The 20,941-nt window shown below is 66.2% G+C and overlaps 2 protein-coding genes across 5 annotated transcripts; one reads left to right on the top strand and one right to left on the bottom strand.

The window, feature by feature from the left end:
• The first annotated feature begins 2,925 nt into the window (after positions 1-2,925).
• On the top strand, positions 2,926-16,759 carry HAP1 (huntingtin associated protein 1). 4 transcript variants are annotated; one of them, XM_067541297.1, is made up of 16 exons: positions 2,926-3,214; positions 7,352-7,428; positions 7,702-7,818; positions 8,037-8,137; positions 8,573-8,681; positions 9,007-9,085; positions 9,367-9,497; positions 9,607-9,681; positions 9,836-9,973; positions 10,391-10,461; positions 10,671-10,877; positions 11,354-11,667; positions 12,692-12,910; positions 13,623-13,725; positions 13,860-13,924; positions 15,578-15,744. In XM_067541297.1, exons 1-15 carry the CDS (start codon positions 3,067-3,069, stop codon positions 13,921-13,923), a joined length of 1,953 nt encoding a protein of 650 aa, XP_067397398.1. In that variant the 5' UTR covers positions 2,926-3,066; the 3' UTR covers position 13,924; positions 15,578-15,744. The 4 variants fall into 4 exon arrangements, with proteins under 4 accessions (XP_067397398.1, XP_067397397.1, XP_067397396.1 ...); XM_067541296.1 differs by lacking the exon at positions 13,860-13,924 and having other exon boundaries at positions 7,705-7,818; positions 15,578-16,759; XM_067541295.1 differs by lacking the exon at positions 13,860-13,924 and having other exon boundaries at positions 15,578-16,759.
• Positions 16,760-18,605: 1,846 nt separating this feature from the next.
• Positions 18,606-20,941, bottom strand: GAST (gastrin). The gene is made up of 3 exons (XM_067540939.1): positions 20,867-20,941; positions 19,539-19,766; positions 18,606-19,144 (listed from the first exon to the last, which is right to left on the bottom strand). The coding sequence occupies exons 2-3, from the start codon at positions 19,762-19,764 to the stop codon at positions 19,020-19,022; spliced, it is 351 nt and encodes a 116-aa protein (XP_067397040.1). The 5' UTR covers positions 19,765-19,766; positions 20,867-20,941; the 3' UTR covers positions 18,606-19,019.

Raw genomic sequence — 20,941 nt, 5'->3', positions numbered from 1 at the left:
GCCCGGGCTAAGGGCACGGCTGCCCACATGCCTCTGATGCCCCCCTTGCCCCCTTGATTGGTCCATGCGTGCTGGGGGCGGCAGGGTGGGTGCTGGCTCCTCCCCTTTATTCCGCGTCCCGGCCCGTTAAGCCGCCATCGGAAATAGCCCCGGGTAATCTGATTGTGGGACCTAAACTGGGGAGCAAATCCCCAGGCCAGGGATTAGGAGGCGGCTGCGTGGCCTGCCCTGCCGTGAGGAGCAGCCGACCGGCTGCCCTTGGCCACGGGTGCGAACCTGCTGCGCAGCTCCCTGCACCCCAGGCTGGCCCCAGGCTGGCCAAGGGATCTGGCTGTTCGGTCTGCGCCCGGCACGGGGGGATCGCGCATGGAAAAGGGCTTTGCGGACACTGACGTGGGGAGAACGGCTTGCCTGGAGCGACTGCAGCCAAGTGCTGACTGGTCTAGTGGTTAGAGCAGAGGCGCTGTGGGTTAGGATGCCTGGGTGCTAGACCTGGCTCGGGGAGGGAAGGCTAGAGGTTGCAGGGGCAGGGGTGGGGCTGGAAACCTTGGTTCCCTCCATGACTGTGGCCAAGTCACTTGGTCAGGCTGCTTCATGCCTCGGTTTCCCTTTGGTTCAGAGTCTTAATTCTGGAAGTGGCAGAACTCTACCGAAGAGCCGCGGGGGTGTGCAGGGCAGCAATAATTCCAGCTTCCTCGGGCCAATAACCAGTAGGAGCGGGAATGCAGACGCAGAAAAAGGGTGTGTGTCTGTGTTCCTGGCTCTGTGCAGGGAGCTGACCCATTGTTCCTTGTCCCGCTGGGATCTGCCTACGCCTGCCAGTCCAGTCTGCCCCGTTGGACTCATCCTCTTGCCTTGCTCAGTCGCTGCCCTGCATCCTCTGCCCACGGAGGGCCGCCCGTGCGCTGGCAAACACTCTGCCATTATTAAAGCACTGGCATAAATTATTCATGTCCTCCCCTGGCTGGGCCTCCTCGCTGCCTTCGCCCAACTGTGTTTATGGAAGAGCTGCCAAGGGAGCCAGGCCAGCCCAGAGCGGTTCGTTACAGCTGCCAGCCTGCCAGGGGATGTAGGGCCCCGTGGGCGCAGAGCAGAGAGCAGCCTGGTGTCCCTGCCACCTGGTGTAGTTCTTCTGAGCTCTGAGACGCCCTTACGGCGCGTACAACCCCCCAGCTATGAGCAGCGCCGTGAGCAGAGGGGCTGTGCAGGGGTCCCAGTCCTCGCCCCAGGTGACAGCACCTCCCCCAGCACCAAGCGTTTCGCGCCCGTGGTTATGGCCGAGCTGGGGCTGGGAGCCGAGGGTGCGCGGGTGGCATTGCTGCTGTGGGATCGCAGCTCGTCAGACCGGCCTGGATTCGAAACGACGCAGCTGAGAGGACCCTGAGTGGCAGGAAGTCTAGGAATTGCCTGGGCTGGGTCACAGGATCCCCCCACCCCCAGTCCAGGGAAAACGTACCCCCAGCAGGAACACTGCACCTTTGGGGCTAAAGATCTGAGCGCCTCCCGTGGCCTGTCAGCATGGACCAGAGGCCACAGCGCCTCCCATGCCACCCGCCACCATGCACACAGCCCACTGCCTCCTACAGACTCGAGATCTCCCGGAGAGACCCCCGTACTCCAGATACAGGCTGGAGACTGACACCCCCTCGGGCTCAGGCCCCCTGTCTCCCCAACACCCCCCTGCCCTCAGCGGCTTCCCCGTCCCTCCAGCTGCCGGTTTGGGCCGGTGGGATCAGGACCAGGTTTGCAGAATTGCTCAGCTCCCAGCGGGCAGCCGGCGTGACAGGCGTGGCTGTGGATCCAGCCCCACGCGCCCCGATTAATTGACCGTGTAACTGATGGGGGGAGCTGGTTTTGTGCAGCAGCAGGCGGCGGAGGGGCCCGGGGACAGGTGCGGGGCGATGGGCAGCAGGGACTGTCCGTCCTGCGTGGCCACGTTTCCCCCCTTCAGACGCAGACCACGAAACTTTGGCCACGTCGTGCCAAACCAACGGCCTGTTTCCAGGCTGGGCCTGGGGTTCGGGCCGGCAAAGCGACCCCCTCCCAGAGCTCTTCTGGGTGCTAATTAAACCAAGGCTGCTCCTGGTCCTAGCTGCACTCGGCTGCCCACGCTCTGTGCACGGGGAGAGCCTCGCTCGTTTCCAGCCAGGGGCCGGATCTCGCAGCTGGACCCGCTTGGGGGCCCCCCGCACCTGCACAGGATCTGGCCCTGGATTTCCCAGCCTGCCACCGCAGGGCTCAGCGGAATAGTACAGAGTGGGCACCCGGGAGCACCGGGGAATGATCCAGGGAGCAGAGTCCCCTGGTGCCTCTAAGGGCCAGAAGAGGGGCCAGGTGAGGGTCAGATTTTCAAATAGTTCCAGATCCATCCCCTCAATCCGCCAATGCAGGGAGCCGTTCGCACCCGGGGGTCGGGGAGAGCAGCCCCTGCACCCGTCCCTGCTCTCTGGGCAGTGCGGAGCTCAGCGGCTGCATCCCCCTGTCCAGGTGGGGGGGGGGTGTACGTGTGTGGGGGGGGAGGGGGCTCTGCCTCCCCCTCTGCAGAGGGGCTGCTCTGAGCCAGGTGCCACTGCAGAAGGATGCAGCTGCAGAGCAACCGGCTTCTGTCAGAGCTGATCCATTCTGCAGGGGAGCGTAGGGGGGGGGAAGCTCCTCCTGACTCCCCCGCAGCGGCCCCCACAGATGCAGGCTTAACCCCAGCATCGCCCCCTCCCCATGAGCCCTTTATCCCCAGCAGTGTCTGAATGGGACACCCTCTCTTTCCAAGGGATGGTCTAGTCGGTGCGGCTTCACTCTGCTCCCCCCCCCCAGCATGAATGAGATGTGCCCAGCCAGGTGCACAGAGCCAAGGCAGACCCTATAAATAGGGGGAGCCAGGGCTGGGGAGCCAGTGCCAGGGATGGGAGGCAGTGCAGGGGAGCTGGGCTGGGCTGGGCTGGGCTGGGCTGGGCGGGGCGTTTGCACAGATGTTGCCCGCTGCTCCGTAGCAGGTACCTGTGTGGCTGAGGCTGCTGGAGCCTGGCAGAGCTGCACCGTCCCTTTGCTGGGGGGCCGTGGGCTGGGTGCATGTTCCCTACCGAGCTGTGTGAGGTGGGGGGGCTCTGTGGGCCCCCGGCCATGGAGTTCTGGAGCAGCCCTGCAGCCTACGAGCAAGGAGAGGGGAGCACGGGCCCGGGCAGCCCTGCGGATCTGATCACTAACGAGCTGGAGGAAGGTGAGAGCCAGGCCCTGGGCGGTGGGGCCCCGATGGGGCAGGGGTGAGCCGGGCGCTGCGTTGGACTCGTTGACCTGCATGGGCTGAACGCTGCCCTTCAGAGCCCCTTGGTGCTTTGCCGAGCTCCTGCCCTGCTGTGTGTGACCTGCCAGGGCTAGGGGCAAATGCAATCGGCTGGACCCCCTCCCCAGGGCCAGCCCCGTGTGCTGTGCTCTGGCCGGGGTGTCTGTAGCTTGCTGCTGCAGTGTGGATGGGCCTGCCCCTGCGTTGGCACCTGGCTGTGTGGCTGGTTTCTCAGGTCCCTGGTTTTCGCTTGCTGTGTGTTTGCGCTGGCCCTGGTGTGCCGTGCTGCACGGGCAGTGTGTGTGTTCCCGGGGGGGCTGAGCGCTGAGCCTCCGCTGGCTTCCAGCCCCCTGGGAACTGACACCCCCGCCTGGAAGGAAGCACTCAGGTCTCCGCTGTGTTGGCTTTGCTCTCCCCCCCACGGCAGGTGCCTTCCTGGGCCGGAGCAGTCGCTAGCACAGGTGCTGCTGGCCTGCAGTGGATCTGAGCCCCATGACTTCTCTGGGGTGTCTGCCCTGCCCTGGAAAGGGGCAGCAGCCTGCCCTAGTTTGGTTGCTGCCTTGTCTTCTGCGGGTGCTGGTAGGCTCCTTCCCCTGCGAAGGGAGGGCAGCGAAGGGGCCTGTTCGGCTGCTGGCGCCCCGATGGGCTGGGGTCGGAAGTGGTGCCCGGCCCCGGGGCTGCTGGTGTGAGCCGGGCACACAGCACCGCTGCAGGGCTGGGCGCCACGTGGGCAGGGGGCAGGTGTGGGGGCACTAGCTGAGCCTAGAGAGAAGCAGGGGCTGCTGGCTGCCCTCACACAGAAGGTCACCCCGGAGAGCGCCGGGTTTTCACGGCCCCTTCCTGGGGCTCACGTCCCAGCCTGCAGAGCTAAGCGGGGGGATGCAGGAGGTACCCACGTTCCCATGCCAGCTGAATGGGCATGAGGGCTATCCCTTTCCTGAGCAGGCAGGGAGGCTGGCGTCCCATGGGGCGCTGCAGAGCGGCCGGCAGGGCTCTGATGTGGGGCTGGGAGAGGGGGCCTGTGGCTGGGAGGCCCATGGGTGCTGAGGGGCTTCCTGGGGTGGGGCAATGCCCTGGGGCACTGTCAGAGCTCTGAGCTGGTGCCTTAGATGCCTGGCTGCCGCCCCCCCCCCCCTTGTGCCCTGGGCTGGCAGGGGGCATGGAGGTGCCATGCTGGCCCTAGGGTGAAGGGGGTGGTCCTGTTGCCCTGCTCCCCCACCCCCAGACACCCCAACCTGGATGATCCAGCTGCTGCAGTACAGAGCCTGGCCTGCCCCGCTCCTGGCTGGGGTCGGCGCTGGCTGCTCAGGGAGAAGACACCCCGCCAGAGACTGAGGCCCGCCCGGCATCGGCTGTGCTGGGGACCTTCCAGCAGAAGTGTGGGGCCGAGAGTTGGCGGCGCAGTGGGGGAGGGCAGGGCAGTTGATCTAGACGGAGCTGGCGGGGGGCAGAGCTGGGGCTGGGGAGGGGGCAGGGCGCAGGCTGAGGCTGGGGTCTCGGCGTCCGGCTCTCCAGATTCCCAAGCCTGGTGGGTTTCTCTCTTCAAACAGCGGCTGGCAGGTGAATCGACCCCCAAGGGCTGGATCCCCGGTGCCCCGGATGCTGGGGCGAGCGCCCGGCCCGTTCCCGACCTGGGGGGAGTGGGGCTGTCTGCAGTGGGTGGGTTCGGGGTCCGCGTCTCCCCGCACCCCACAGCCTGCAGACCCCAGCAGCCGCCTGGGGCCCGTCGCTCGCTCCTGCCTTAACGGAGCTCATGCTCTAATTACTTCCAATTACGGTTCAGCAGCCTGACGAGGCGCTGCTGGGGTCCCCTGTGGTGGCCGAGGCCCTGTTGGGGGAGGGGGCCGACGTCTCGGCTCCTGCCCCCGCCCGCCATGCGGACGTGCCAGCCCGCACGAGGGCGGGTGTCGGGGGTAGGCCGGGGAGGGGGCGCGGGGTGGCGGGATTAGCCAATCTGTTGACGAGACGGGACAGTCTGTTCTGAGGGTCAGCGGGAGTGGGCGCGGGGGGGCATCGCCATGGCAACGTACCCGCCGTTACGTCATCCCCGACCGGGGCGACATAATGGGATTTGCGTGATCTCTGAGCTTCTCCTGCTAACCCACTTCACGGGCACCCTGGTCCCTGCGTCAGCCAGGCTTAGGGCTCTGGGCGGGCGGGAGGTGCTCGCTGATCCCCTCCCCCCCCACTTCACCCGACCCAGGCAGAGAGTCCATGGGGAAACCGAGGCACACAGCTGGGCTTCTTTGACCCCCAAGGCCTGCCTGGCAAATCGGTGATCAAGTTGCAAACGGGACCCAGGAGTCCTGGCTCCCAGCTCCCCCCCACTCTGACCACTAGACCCCACAGCCCACGTAGAGCTGAGGACAGGACCCAGGGGGAGTCCTGGCTCCCAGCGCACTTGCTGTAACCACTAGACCCCCTGCCCCGGGGTGGAGCTCCTCCTGTAACTTCCCTAGCCCCTCCTGCTTCCCCCCCCCCCCCCGTGCCCAGCTGCATCAGACCCTGCTGCTGTCACGGGGCAAGGTGGGGCTGAGGACACGTCTGCGTGGCAAGCAGCTGGGTGGTGTTGGGCAACCTGCCTGTGCCCGGGGCAGCTCGGGGGGGCTGGAGCTGGGCGGGCAGCTCTCTGCTCTGCAGCGGTTCGGGGGGTCCACGCAGGAGGGGAGCTGGGCTGCACGGCTCAGTGTGACGGGCGCCGGGGATGTGGCTGTGGACACGGACCGTCAAGGGGCAGATCAGGCCTGGCTGCGACCCAGCCGGGTGTAGCGGGGAGTCTGGGATGTGGGGCACGCCAGGCTGGGAGAGTGGGCCGGTCTGTGGTGCGGTTAGGCTGGGGAGAGCAGGGGACTGGGGGTCAGGACTCCTGAGTTCGATTCCTGGCCACTGACTCGGTTCCCTTGGGCAAGCCCAGTTACCGGCTTGGTGCCCTCCCTTGAGAGCTCAGACCCCCTGGAGGCCAGGCAGAACCAGCTAGGGGGAGGCCGTGGGGCTGGCGCAGAGCGAGTGAGCATCCCTCTAGCTGCAGGGCCTTGGGGAGGGCTGGGAACGGACCCCTTGTCCATTGCAACCCCGCCACTTGTCCTCTGGCAACGGAGCTGAACTTAGCACTGCAGGAGCTAGGCTGGGACCTGCCCAAGCTCATTGCACTTGTGAGCTGAGCTGGGTTGGAACCAGGCGAAATCTCCTGCCGGGCAGCTCCGGGGAGGAACCAGGGCGATGGGTCTCTGGGAGGGGGTGGGCAGGAGCCGGAGTGAAAAGGCCGCGGCCCAGGGAGCCAGGTGGTGGTACAAATAGTGGCTAGTGGAGCTGAGCCGTTTCCGGCCTGGTCCGGTGCCGGAGTGTCGCTTCTGGCCCCGTCTCGGTGCCTGAGTTTTTCCATTGCCTCCGTCCCCATGGGGCTGGGTCTGACCACGTCCCACAGAGGAGCCCTGATGCCCCAGCACGGGGGGGCCGGCACGGCTGCTGGGAAAGGGACTGAGTGCAGCGTCCACGTGGGGGGTGGGGTGGGAACCGCCCAAGCGTCAGGGGAGAAGTGGGGAACATGGGGGAGGCGGGGCAGGGTCTGTTTAACTTTGTTTCGCTGGGGCCTTGGCCTCTGGCTCCTGCCACGACCCCTTTGCTCATAGCTGCCTGCCCATCTCCTTGGGCCCCCCCCAGTGAGCAGCCCCCGGGCGAGGGGTATTCTTGTGCAGGGGAGCAATGTCTAACCCTCCCGTGGATGTTCCCAGTAGCCACGTCTAATGGTCCCGGCCGAGCGCTCGGCCTCGGTGCCGCCATAGCAGGCAGAAGGTGGGTTGTGCAAAATAAAGTGCTCACACGTGCACCATCTTCGCGGCATTTATCCTCACAGCCCCTGCGCTGGCAGGCAGGGCTCTTAGCCTCTCTGTGCCTCAGTTCCCCATCTGTACAGTGGGGATAAGTGACTGGCCCATGGCCTCTCAGGGCCTCTGTGGCAGAGCAGAGTCCACCAGGCAGTGCTCTAACCACTGCACCATCCTTCCTCCCTGCTGCTCCCAGGCTGGCGGAGCCGACGGGGGGCACCAAGCCTTTCTCTCTCTTGCTCTTTCGCAGTCCTCTGTTCCGAGCGGGTCGGCAGGATCACAAAGACCTACCACGACCTGGACGCCGTGACCAACCTGCTCGACGAGGTAGGAGCCGCTGCCCCCTCCCTCCCTGCCTGAAGTCTCTGCACCTCGCCCCCAGGGGTGATGGCAAACCCGCCCGGGCCCCCTGCTCTGTCGGAAACCCCAGGAGAGGTTCCTGGCCTGGGCTCGGGGGGCCTGGGCTCGGGGGAGCAGTTCTGGGAGGGTGGGAATGGCAGGGGAGGTGGGGGCTGGGCTGGCTGGGTGGGTGGGGCGGGGGTGCCTGCTGGCCTGCCCCAGTTAACCGCAGACTGTCCTCCCCCTCTTCCCACCCCACAGAAGGAGCGGGATCTGGAGCTGGCGGCCCGGATCGGGCAGTCGCTGCTGAAACAGAACCGGAGCCTTGCGGAGCGCAATGAGATCCTGGAGGAGCAGCTGGAGGTGGCCAAGGAGGAGGTAAAGACCTGTGATGGGGGCTCTGCACGGAGCTCCTCTGACCCCCCCCCCCCCCCCATGCACTGCTACTGATCGGTGTGGCATTCAGGCTGGTGACCTGGTCCCTGCTGCTTCCTCCCCGTGGGCAGGACCCCCTGGAGGCCTGGCCCAGCCGGCCTTACCCCCCCTTGTGCCCAGCGTCCCCCACGCCCCTGGCAGACCCTCCTGTCTCCCCCTAGATCGCGCAGCTGCGGCACGAAGTCTCCATGCGGGATGACCTGCTCCATCTCTACACCAACACCACGGAGGACAGCGAGCCGGCCACGGCCACAGCCACGCCGTGAGTGACCCGTGCTGCTGGGGGCGGGGGGGGGGATCCGTCTCTGCGCCCGAGGCTGGGCGGGGGTAGGCGATGCCTCTGCCTTGGGCTAGCTCAGTGTGGGACGGCTTGCGCGTCGCTCACCCCACAGAGCTGCATCCTCCCCCCCATCTCCCGGACTCGGTAATGGAGCCGCCCTCAGCTGGGATCTTGCTCTCTGCCTGGGCCCCTTTTCCCGTTAGGTGGCAGCAGGGAGACGGGAGCAGGATGGGCCTTGGGTCCCGTTTCCTCCCCTGCATGGGGCCTGGCCCCTGTCTGGGCTGGCCCTGGTGGTTTGTGGGCCCCTCTCTAGAGGATGCCCAGGGGTTGTCGAGGCGTGGGGGCAGCTTCCCTGCCCCAGTGGCAGAGGGTACCAGGTGCCTGGGCTGCGGCTGCTCATGGCTCTCTGCCCCCCAGGCTGCGGCGGAACGAGTCCTCGCTGGCCCTGCAGCAATCCGTCCACTACGACGCCCTGCAGCAGAAGCTCAGGGGCCTGGAGGAGGAGAACCAGAAGCTGCGCTTGGAGGTGGGATTGGCTGGGGCCGTGCGCGCGTGTCTGTTTGCGGGGGTTGTCCCAGGTGATGGGTGCATGTCGGGGGGGGGTTGGGCGAGGCAGGTGATGGGTGCATGGGGGGGGGGGGGGGCCATAGCAATTGGCACCTAGTGAGCTGGTGGGTGGGAGTATCCTCGTTGCTCACCCCTGGCTGGTAGCTGGGGCAGAGGAAGTGCAGCTGGGGGCCTGTTCCCAATGCAAAGCCCTCCAGAACCTGGCTGTGCCGTGCAGCTGTTGTGGGGGGGGGGAGGGGGGAGTGTGGCCACCACGTGGCTAACGCTCGTTATCCCTCTCCCAGGCCACCAGCATCGCCACGGAAACCTGCCAGTACGAGGACCAGGAGCAGCAGCTGATGATGGACTGCGTGGAGCAGTTCGGTACGTCAGTGCTGGGCCCCTCCCCTCCCCGTGCCCTGCCTGAGGCCCTGGCCCAGCCGTGGGGCGCAGAGTGGCTCTGGGGGGGTGGCTGTGGAAGGGGGCAGTGGCCCTTGTAGGACTGGTCCCCACACGCCAGTGGGCTCCCCCCAGCTCAGATGCAGGAGGCTGCAGGTGCCGTGTACGGAACCCAGGTCCCCATGGGCCACTGCCAGGCTGGGCGCCTCCCACAGGTCCGGCTCCCTGCACAGTAACGAATCCCCTCTCCACCCCTCTCTCTCCAGCTGAAGCCAGCCGGCAGGTGGCCTGTCTCTCGGAGGAGCTGGCCCGCAAGACGGACGACACGGCCCGGCAGCAGGAGGAGATCAGCCAGCTCCTGGCCCAGATCGTGGACCTGCAACAGAAGTGTCGCACCGTGAGTGTCGGTCTCAGTCCCCTCCTCTCCTGGGTCCCGGAGCAGCCAGGGCAGGGGGTGGGTGGCTGGGTGCCGAGGCCAGGTCTGACCTGCTGCGGTCTCTCCCCAGTACGGCGGGGAGGTGGAGGAGCTGCAGCAGCATCTGGCCGCCACGAAGGAGACTCAGCAAAAGCTGCGCACGGAGGTGAGTCCCCTGGACGCGTGCCTGGCTGGGATGCCCTTAGCCACGGGGCGGGAGGGTGTACAGGGGTGGGGCATGGACGCAGCCGCTGTGCTGAGGCCGGGTGGGGGTGCCGGGCCCCGCGCCCTGCCCTGAACCCGCTCTTGTGCCCGCGCAGCTGCAGGACCTCCAGGAGAAGTACGCCGAGTGCGACGGCATGCTGCACGAGGCCCGGGAGGAGATCAAAACCCTGCGCAACCTCGGCCTCCCCAACAGCACCCTCAACCGCCACAGCTCGCCCAGCCTGCTGCCCCTGGTGAGTCGAGCCGCCGGCCAGCGGTGCGAGGCCGGCCCTGGCTGAACTGGGGGGCGGGAGGGGAGGTTCCCAACCCGGGCACTGCCCCCGTCCCAGCACTTGGGTCCGGCAGTGCTGGGCGCGTTGGAGCTGCCTGTGGGGATACCCCTGCTCCTGTGGGCTGCTGCCCCGGGGTGAGCCGGGCATTGTGCCCCCTGTGTAGATGGCCTGCCTGGGCCCATTGCGCCACCCCCAGGGTGGCAGCTGGCACGGCCCTGCCTTGCAGGGAGCAGGAGGGTTGCAGAAGCTGTGGTGCATTGAGCACATCGGTGCCAGCCTCCAGGGGCTGGTGCCCACGGGCTGCGTGGCAGCTGGGGTCACCCGGGTGCCTGCCCCTGGCCGGCTCCCCCTGGAACGCCCGCTGCTCTCTGCCTCCAGGACTCGCTGGCCGCGGAGCTCAAGGGGATAACAAGGAGAGGAGCCGACGGCTCGTCCGGGTCCGAGTACAAGTGAGTCGGCCGGGCTGCGGCGCCGGGGACGCGGGGGAGGCTTAGCTGTAGTCGGGAACAAGTGACCCTGCTGTGGCCGGGGGGGTGTCTCGGAGTGGACCCCTGTGATGGGAGCAGGGGTGGAGGGGGGCACCGATGAGGGTGGAGGTGGGGGCGGGCAGGCTGGCCCCCCCGGACAGGGGAGCTCTGACGGGCCCGGTCCATCCCAGGAGCTACAAGCGAGCCTTCGAGACGGTGAAGATCGTGAACCAAGTGGTCAAAGCCAAGTCGCGGGCGGAGTCTCCCCAGAACGTGCCCGGCACCAAGCCGTCCTCCGCCGTCCCCTCGCTGGGGTGCAGCCGCATCAGCACGCCTCGCACCAGCTGCTACGGCTCGGACAGCGCCAGCCTGGCGCTGGACAACCTGGAGAGTCCCCAGTAAGTGCCCGTCCCATCCCCGCACTCTGCAGCTGGGAAGGCAAGTGGTGGGATCAGTCAGGCGTTGGCCCTCCCCTCGGAAAGGCCTGCCCCAGGGGTGCAGGTACCTGACCCGGCTGGGCTCTATGGAGAGACGCGCTCCTAGGTTGTTTATGTAGGGTCTCCTTGGCGGTGGTCACGCTGGCGTGTGCGGTCAGGCATAAGACCCCTGACGTGACTGGAGCAGCGTGGCTGGGAATGCGGCTGGCTCTGTGGTGTGAGATGGGTGCAGGTGGCACCCTTGACCCTGCTGCCAGAACCCAACCTAATGGGGAGGAAGGGTCCGTCCCATAGATGACTGTGTCCTCGTCATCTCCCCAGCCCTGTGGGGCATGGCCCTGGCACTGTGCCCCTGAGCTGGGCTGGTGCTTTGGGGCACAGCGCTGGTGCCCTGGGCGGGGCCCGTCCTAACTCTGTCCCCTGATTTCCCGTGGCAGGGGCGAAGAGAAGCAGCGGGGCACCCCGGGCACTCCAGGCAGGCATGACCTGGAGGCAGCGCTGCTGCGCCTGTCTGCCCGCCAGGAGAGCCACGCCTCGGAGCACTCCTTCTTCGAGACGGAGCGCGAGCAGAAGCTGAAGCAGCTGGCGGGGGACGTGGAGAGCTCCAGCGGCTTCCTCACCCCCGACGAGAGCATCCTGTCCACGGGCACCAACTACTCGGGCAGCTCGGAGCTCACCGGGGGCTCTGGCTTCTCCCTCAGCTCCCTCTCCTACCTGCCGGACAAGCTGCAGATTGTCAAGCCCCTGGAAGGTGAGTGAGGGCGGCACCGTGTCTGCGTCGGCCTGGGGCGTGTTCGGGGTCTATGGGCCAAGGCGTTAACGTCACCCAGTCACTGTCCAGCCTCACGCGAGGCCCGGGGTTGGGGACCCAGAGATCGCAGCCTGCCTAGGACCACGGCAAACGCCCCCTCAAAAATCCTTTCAGTAAAGACCCAGACAAGACGGAAAACCAGTGACAGCCTCTGAACTGGCCGGGGTCAGGGAGACGTTCGTGGGGCCGGTTTTTGTTCCCGTTCCTTTAGCTGGGGAGTTGAGCAGAACCCGTCTGACAGATGGTATCGAGGGTGGTAAGCCCCATCCGTCGGGGCAGAGGAGTTAGCAGAGCTGGGCTGGTGCTTTCGTTGCGGCCGCCGGGCGGTTAAAGTCCGATCCCGATTCAGCTGGTGCTGGGAAGGGGGCGATGTCGTCTGGGTCCCCCTCTCTGGCCGGGCCTGCCGAGGATGTCTCATGGGATTCGGGGACAGCCCAGGGTCCCAAGACACAGGGAGGCTGGCAGCTGGGAAGGACCCAACGGGAGAGCGGTGGGCGGAACAACCTGTCCCCTTGTTGGGTCTAATATCCAGCACCCCAATTTTGGGTCCTTAGTTTCTGGTTCCACCAGCCTCTGTTGTACCCGCGTAGTGTCAGGGCCATGCAAGTCCCCTCGGCAGCCGCTGGCTGTCTCCCTTCCGGACCTTTTCCCATCCACAGTCAGCGGTGGGGCGGGGAGGTTTTCTGGTGTCGTTTTAGGAACTCTCACTCTGCCCGTTACCCATGCACTCCGACCGTGAGCCGAAGGCCCGGCTGTCCCCCCCCGGGTGCTGGCTGGGTCACTGTGTGGCGCTGTGGGCTCTGCTGCCTTCCAGCGGCTGGGCCGGGCAGAGCTGTGCCATGGCTGCTGGCGTCTCCTGGGCCCAAACCAGGGTGGCCCTGGTGAAATCTCGGCGCCGCCCCGAGCTACATGGCGCCCAGCTGAGTGCGGGAGTGCAGCGTCTGTCTAACGCGTCTGTCCGCAGGCTCGGTGACTCTCCACCATTGGCAGCAGCTGGCCAAGCCTCACCTGGCCGGGATCCTGGACCCCCGGCCTGGCGTGCTCACCAAAGACTTCTGGCAGCTGGACGTGGACCTGGAGGAGGTCTACAACCTCAACGACCTCGAGGAGGATGACGTGGACCCGGGCGCCTTCCCGGCCCTCGCTGCCTCGACGCCTTGCAAAGCCAAGGAGCGCGCCAGTGGTGAGCGGGGGCTGCTGGGCTGGCCTGGCCGGTGGGTGAACTTGTCCTGGGGGGACCCTGAGCCAGCAGGAGGCAGGTATCCGCCTGGAGCCTGCCCTGGTCCGGCTATCGTGACTCTCCAGGCACCGCTGGCATGCAGCAGAAAGGATGGCGTCCTTTGGTCCAGTCCATCCAGGACTTGCACCATCCCCCCCCCGCCCCAGCCCGGCCGCTGTCTCTCATTCCCATGCCTGTCTGCACATCCGTCTTGTCTGTCATCCACCTGTGGGTGCTCCACAGTGTCTGTCTGTCTCTCCCGCCCCTCACTAGGCAGCCAGGCTTGAGACAGTCTCTCCCCTGGTTCCCACGAGGCGCGCCAGCCCCAGACAGCTGCTCCCACCCTGCCTCGTGCCTGCTGCCTACATAAGGGGCCCTTGGTCTGGTCAGGAAAAGGGGAAACGTCAGCCTTGGTCTCTGAATGGGGGTCACTCCTGCCCCAGGAGCCCCCAGAGCACTCTGGAGAGCCAGCCAGGTTCTCCCTCCACCAGCCGGGAATTCGCCTTCTGCTGGGCCGGGGAGCCCAGCGCCGCCACTGCTCCCGGCTGGCTGACGGGAGCGTTTCACGCTGGCCATGCTTGGGGCCCCGGCCGTGCTGCAATTGGGGCGCTGGGGCCCTGGGTTTTGTCTCCTCCATGCCCCCCACATTAACCCCGTGTCTCCCTGTCCATTCCAGTGTTCCACTCCATTAACAACCTCCCCCAGACCCCCTCCACCTTCACCATCACCACCTGCCGCATCTTACACCCCCGTCAGGAGATCACCACGGTCACGCCCAGGTAAGCCCAGCCTTTCATCCCCCATTGTCTCCCTGCGAGCCTGTCCTGTCTCCATCCAGGCTCTAACCTGTCTCCTTTTCTCCCCTTCCCCCCTCCCGCCCCCCCCATGCTGCTTCATTGGCTCCTGGTTCTAGGCAGCAACAAACCTTCGGCAGGCGCCTCCTGCAGCCCCTGACGCTCGGAGGCGCTCGGTGCTAACGTAAGAGTCCCCGTGTCACGCTGGCAGAGCCGAGCATGGCAGCCCCCCGAGACCAAGCACTGGTGGGGGGGGACGTGCACGCCTGCAGGGAGGATCCCTCCAGCTGGTGCCGGAGCACCCCTGCTGCCTGTGTGGGCAGGGTCCCGGGGTGCTGGCTGAGCAGGGGGAAGGCGAGGGACAAAGGGGGCTATTGCCAGCTGTCCCTTGCTCTGGGCCAGGGCGCCGGTGCTGTACGCTGGTGGGCCCACCTGGCTTTATGGGGGATAAAACGGAGTTAATGTCATTTCTCCCCCAGCCCATTTCATCCTCCCAGGAATGAGGACCCCAGAGCAGCCCCCCTGCTCCCCTCCAATTTAGTGCTAAATATCTGGGGAGTTGAGGACTGTGCAGACCCCCAGCAGATGCTCCCTGCAGGCTGTGAGGTGTGAATGGGGTTATCCTGGACTGCAGGGGCTGGACCCGGCTGCCCCTTCCTACGTGCCCCCTGGCTGCAGGGGGGCTTTGTGCCTGGCTGGTTTCCCAGCTGCCCTCAGAATGGGCGTCCCCGGTGTGCGGGTTTGTCGCTAAGAGCCCCTGCTCCCGAACAAACCCGCAGGGCTAACGGGCCGCTCTGCGCCTGGCCCAGCACTGTGGGGGGGGTGTGTGTGTGTGTGTGTGTGTGTGTGTGTGTGTGTGTGTGTGTGTGGGTGTGTGTGTGTGTGTGTGTGTTTGTGTGTGTGTGTGTGTGTGTGTGTGTGTGTGTGTGTGTGTGTGTGTGTGGGGGCAGCCGTTGCCTCCCGTTCGATGCCGAGGTTTCCGTGTAGCCCTGGTGCTGTCTTAGGAGTCGGGTTCTCTGCAGAGACCTGGCAGTGATTGGGACATGAATGAGCAATTGGACGTCAGGAGCCGGACCCCCCTGGGCTGGGATTCCTGACATGCCAGGCTCTGTGCCTATGTCATGCCCCTCCTGCGTGTGTGGGGAGCAGCCTGGGTCCAGCCTCTGCCGCGGGGGAGCACCAAATAACCACTAACCAGGGAGCTGCCTGTGACCCAGATTGTGCCATTAACCCCCCCTTCCCCTAGGCTAACTCGCGTGGCTGGCACCGGCGGGGAGGTGCTGCCCATGCCCTGAGCGTGGCGGGGGGGTCCTAGACACACGGGGGGCTCTCGGTACCGTGTGCAGCTGAAATCGCTGGCGGGGGGGGGGTGCTGCAGGTTAGCGGTAAAGGATTTGTTAAGCAAATGAGCGGTGGGGGGCAGAGCCGGGATAGGCACGACTAGCTGCAGGTGGGGGCGGGGGAGGGACTCTCTCAGCAGCTGCCAGTTCTCAGCCCGCCGGCAGCAGGGGCAGATCCCTGCCCGGCTGGCCATGGGCAGGCGTGAGGCCGGCGGGTGAGCCGGTGCTGGGCAGGGCTGGGCCGGGTCCAGCGGGTCACGCTGCGCTGGGCAGGGAGCCCTCGGTACTGGCCACCAGCGCCGCCCTGGGAGCTAAAACAGAGTCCCCGGGTGCTGAGCGTGGACCAGAGCTGTGGCGGGGGGCGAAGGGGACGGCCGGGGGGCGCACTGGAGCTCAGGGCCGTGGGTGAAAAGCTCCTTCCTTTCCTAGCGCTGGCTCAGGCTGTGACTTTGCCACCTCCTTGTACTGACCAGCACCTTCCCCCTCTCTCCTCCCAGTCTATATAATACAGTGGTGCCCTCCTGCGGGCCTTTTGAAAGGCTGAGTGCTGGAAGCCAGCCCCCACCGGAGCCCGGCCCCCCCGCGCTGGGGGCACCTCTCGGACTCATGAAGCTGCTGCTGGAGCACGGCATCTCGGCCACGGTGCGGGCTGGCAAAGCCCTGTCTGCGCTGCGGGTGCCGGAGACCTTCTCCTTCCTGTCCCCTGCCGGCCTGCCCTGGGACAGCCTGCGCGGAAGGTCTCTGGACGGCTCGGGCTTGGCTCAGCCCTTCCCGCGGGCCCCCGGCCAGGAGCACGGTGAGGCCGCTGGGCCGAGCGCATCCCAGGACAAAAGCAACATCTTCAGCTTGAACCTGGTGGAGAAGCTGAAGAGACTCAGGCTGCACAAAGTGGTGGCGAGGGGCGAGGCCTCCTTCCGGGGTGCAGGGGAGGGCAAGCGCCCTGCTGGGCCCCCCGTCCCTACGCAGCCCTGAGCTGGGGCTTGGGACTCTGCCAGGCATGGGCTGCTGTCACGAAGGGGAGCCCATGAGTTCCCGGGCTAGGACGTGACCCTCTCCAGAGCAACGTGGCTCCCTCCCTCTCACCCCCTCCCCAGAGCCCCTTTCAAACCACCCGGGAGCCAGCAGGCGTGGGCAGGAGGGAGGATCTGCTGTCCTGCTTGCTGGTCTCAGGGCAAAGGTCGACTGCTTTGTCTTAATTTATTTCCAGCCACTGTTACTGGGTCCCCAGCAGGAGGGTTGGGGTAACCTGGTGTGGGGTGGCAGCCAGGGTCTTTGCCAAGCGGATGAGAGTGGGGGTACATAGCTATGGGTCTGCCTCACGGCAGCCCCTCCCTGGGTGTAGCAGGTCTGCCTGCCTGCCCCATGGCAAGGGGAGGAGGCGGGGGGGAGTGTGCAGAGCCGGAGCTGGGCTTCAGGCTGGCGGTGGTTGGCTGTGCAAACGCAGGCAGGGCCGGGGCTCAGCTCTGTGGTTTGTGGCTCCTAGCCCGGCACAGGGGGGAAAGGCCTGCTCCTGCCCCGGGCTGGCAGGGGGACTGGGCCCTGTGCGTGCAGCAGTGAAGGGGGAGTAACTAATTTATGGACATTCCCGCCCTCTTGCAAAAAGTGGAAGCAGCGTCAGCCGAGGCCCTGGCCCCTCAGCCAGAGGAAATCCTCTCTGGCCGGCCTGGGGAGGGGGGAAATGCAGGGACGGTCTTTTTGTTTTTCTCCCCCCCCCCCCCCCCAGCACGGTGGGGCCGGGCCCGCAGCCTGACCTGGCTTTTTAAAAAGAATAAATTGCCTGTGTTTTAAACACCCTTTTTGTGCTGTATCCATCTACTACTACCGAGTGAATGCTCCGCCCCCTGCCAACAGGGGGCGGGGCCTGTATGCTGTGGGGGCGGGACCATAGCTGTTCTGGGCACGTCTGCTACCAAGTCCTGCTCGTTTTGAGAAGTCTCTGCACTCGGCTGCTGTTATCCCCCTGCCCCCACACACACACACCCCAATCACTCCGTGGCTGTGTCTTTCTGGTGAAATAAATAGGATGTGATCAGAACCGGCTCCAGCCTGTCCTTTATGGAGCAGCGCCGCACGGGGCAGGGGCAAGGGGCTGTGGTCTGAGTGGGATGGGCGGAGTGTGGGGCCTGCCTGGCAGGGTAATGCCAAGAGCCTCTTACACCCCTTCCCCCCCCCCCCCCCTGCATCCCAGGGAGGCGGTGGGTCCTGGTAGCGCCCCCAGGGACTCAGCAAAGCGGATGGGGGCTGGTGGGGCTGCTGGGGTCTGGGAACCTCCTGTCCTCCGCAAAGCCCTCATTTAACTCTCCCGCTGGGCTGCGCCTGACCAGAGCCAGGCATGGAGGTGGGAACCTGCCCTGAGCTGGGGCGGCTGTGATGTTTGCAGGGGACGGGACTAAAGCAGTTCCCGCGGCTCCAGCCATTTCCTGCTGCTGGGGGGGGTTTGAATGATCCCTGCAACCAGCAGCCCCCCCCCCTTGTGCTCTGCATCTGTGAGCTCTGTTCTGAGCATCCCCAGCGGCACTGACGGCCTGGCCTGGACCAGTAGCTGTGCTCTCGAGTCCTGCTGCCGCCCGGGGAAGGGAGCAGCAGAGTCCTCACTGTCAATTGACTACAAGACACGCCATTGTTTTCCTTAAGTCCCAGGTCCCGGAGTCGGAATTATCGGGCAGTCACTAAAGTGACTTTCTCATTGGGCAGGTGGGCGCAGGAGGCAGCGAAACCCTCACGCTTCTCCCAGGCTGCCTCAGGCCCTCTCTTGCCGTGAGGCGTGAGCAGCGGTTCCTGCCCATGCAGGGAGCACGAGGGGGCCGGCAGTTGCTGCTGGGGTGAAGCTTCCCCCTGTGGGAAGCAAAACCCACTGCGTCAGGCCTTGCTTTCCCCAGCTGGCCGCCATGTGGTAGCCAGCCCCATGCCCCCCAGCCCCTTGCTGGAGCTGCACCCGGACTCAGCCTTTCCTGCCCCATCTTGACTCCACACCCAGAGCATCACCTTTCTCCGCGAGCAGTTCCCCCTTTGCAGGCTGTCCCCTGTGCCCAGAGCAGGGACTGTAGGGCCAGGCCCCACCTTGGGTTTTTAATGGGGGGGGGGGGAATGCTGGTTGCGGGTCCCACCCCCCATTTATCCCCTCTATTTTTAAAGTGAACATAATTGGCCGAGGGGGGGGGGGGGGAGGAAGCTCTGTCTTCGACAGAGTAAAGTACCAGGAATGATTGTCCATGCCCTCATCACCCCCAAGGGGCTGGGGCAAGGGGGCAGCCCAGGGTACTTGGTGCAGCCTGTGCTGGGGTTTAGGGCCCGTGGTCCCCGGCCTGCTGAGCCCCACGCGCTGCTCCCTGCTCCTCTGCCCCCTCCGTTGCCTTCTCGCTCTTCCGCGGCCCTGGGTACCGAGTTGCCTGCCCCGCCCCCCTCCCTGCCACCAGCTCCCAGGAGCAAACGGGTGCTGGGCCTGGCTCTGTGGCTGCCAGTTCTAGGCTCCCCTACCCACCGCGCTGCTCCTGGCTCAATGTGCAAACAACCCTTCCCGCCCGGTAGCGAGCTGGGGGGGCTGAAGGCTTAGACGCCACCTTCCCTGTGTTGTGTGGCAATGCTGCACTAACAGCCCCTGGCGGCCGAGGGGCTCCGCCTTTTACAGCTGTGGCCTCAGCCCCTAAAGCCCCTCACCTGTCCCCATTCACCCTGGGGACGAGAGGGGCCATGGCAGAACCCAGGAGTTGTGCTGGGGCCGGAGTCCCGGCCCCCCCCGGCTGGCCTCGCTTACGGCCCTGTCACAGAGAGTCGGACGCCCCAGCGGTGATGCTGATCAGATTTATTGGTGAGCAGCAGGGAAGCGTGCAGAACGTTCGAACTTGTGACATGCTGAAAAACGTGTGACGGGGGCGGAGCCTGCCACTCCTGCCCCGCCCCCTTCGGTGGGGCCAAGCCTCACACGACACTGCTGTGCCTCTAAGACGCCTCGGCCGAGTCGCTCACGCTTCTGCGCCCGAAGTCCATCCAGCCGGGATAATCGCGGTCATGCAGGGGGGCCATGGCGGCGTCCTCGTGCCAGGTGCCCTCCCGGTTGGCCAGCTCTGCCGGGGGGGGGGGAGCACAGGTGCCAGTTAAACCCCCTGCCTATGGCCACTGGATGCACACCCTAAGCTGCAAGGATGTGTCCTGGGGGGGGGGGAGGGCTGGGCCTTGGGCCAAGTCAGCTGCTTAGCCCCTCCTCGTGGACAGCGGTCCTCAGCGCTGAACTGGGGGGGGGCATTCATCCTGCCTCTCCAAATTACCGCCCCCGCCCCGCACCAATCCAGTTGGGTAGAGCCCCTACAGCCCATCCTAACCTATCACGGGGTGTGTAAATGCAGCCGTGTCCCACCCCAGAAGTGGCTGCACATCAGTGGCAGGGGCCCCAGGAAGGTGCAAGCGATAGAAGCGGCTTTACTAGCTAGCAGAGGGGAAGGGCAGGGCTGCAGCTCATACCTGCGTAGATGTGGGGCAGGAATTTGGCCATGAGGTGCTTCTGGTCCGGAGACAGGGCCCCCAGCAAGTCCCTCCGGATGAGGCCAGGGCGTGTCCCGCTGCGTCGCTGCGGCAGCTCCTCGGGGCCACAGGCACTGCCCGGCGAGGGGGGGTCGGACGCCGGCCGGGAGAGGCAGGTGGGCGCAAGGCTGGCGAGCAGCAGGCACAGGCACATCTGCCCCTTCATGGCTGCGAGGGAGGAGACGGGGCAGCTAGGGGCTGGGCTGGCATGGCTCGGCAGCAGCGCGCCCCCCCCAATCTCCGAGTGCGCGGGGGGGGGGGGGGGGGCCTGCCAAGCGGCCAGCTGCCGGGAGGTCGGGGGGGGGGGAAACGACTCACCCAGCCAGGCTCCAAGGGTGCAATGCAGTGAACGCCCCCCCCCCCCCTCCCCCACACACATGTGGGGGCGTGCAGGTCACATTCAACCGGGCAGAAAGTGCCATCGGGGGTTGGCCCCGGCTGTAGAGGCCTCCCTGCTGCTCAGGGCAGGGCGAGGGCAGCCCCCCCATCAGTGCCCGGAGCATTCAGAAACTCCTTGGCTTCAGGAGAGACACGTATGGACACCCCCAGCCCCAGCGAGGGACCGGCGGCACCAGGGACCCGGCTGGGACGCAGCTGTTGCACTGAGGTGCTGGGGCTTTGGGCGTGTGTGTGTGTGTGTTGCTTACCTGGGACAAGAGGGACTCACACCTGAGCCTACAACAAGTGGGGGGGGGGGCGTTCCAGCGGCAGTGAGCACCCCCCATTATACGCCCCCTGGACGCTGTGTCCATCACGTTGCACCAACCGTGCAGCTGGGTGTGGCCGGGTTTGGCACCTGCAGCTGAGCGGGTCGCACCGAGCCAGGGCCGGGCTGCTCAGGGCAGCGTTAGCCTCAGCCCATGGCAGGCAGCACAGGGATGTTGCCCACCTGCCTGGGAGGGCAGGGAGCTGGGAGCCCCAGCACCCCAGAGTGGCCAGTGGGGTCCTGCAGGGGCCCCACCAGCCCTGGTTCCCAGGGAACACGCTGGGGGAACTGGCCCCACTCCGCCATTGCGGCGAAGTGCCAGGCCTGGGGCTGTGGCTACCCCCCTTTTAAAGGCCTGGGCCACTTGCCGGCTACTGTGTGTTACGCAGCCGCACGCTGGTGTGGGGCCATCAGGCTGCGCCGTCCGGCATGGGGCACGAGCCGGATTTCAGGCCGCCAGCCAGAGACCCAAGGAACCTGCCAGGGTCCAGTTGGCCCAAGGGCCGAGACCCTCCCACAGCACAAGTGTCCCCCGCCCCAGTGCGCCCCCCAGCACACTCACCTGCTGGAGTCCTGCGGCAGAGCCCAGGTGAAGCACTCAGTGGTCACTGCAGGGTGGATTTTTTTCACCTCTGTT

Source organism: Emydura macquarii, unplaced genomic scaffold (genome assembly GCF_026122565.2).
Source record: "Emydura macquarii macquarii isolate MOO-44397 ecotype Brisbane River unplaced genomic scaffold, CSIRO-AGI_Emac_v2 contig_629, whole genome shotgun sequence".
NCBI lineage: Eukaryota > Metazoa > Chordata > Testudines > Chelidae > Emydura > Emydura macquarii.
The sequence above is the reverse complement of the archived record's forward strand: the minus strand, read 5'-3'. Positions and strand labels throughout refer to the sequence as shown.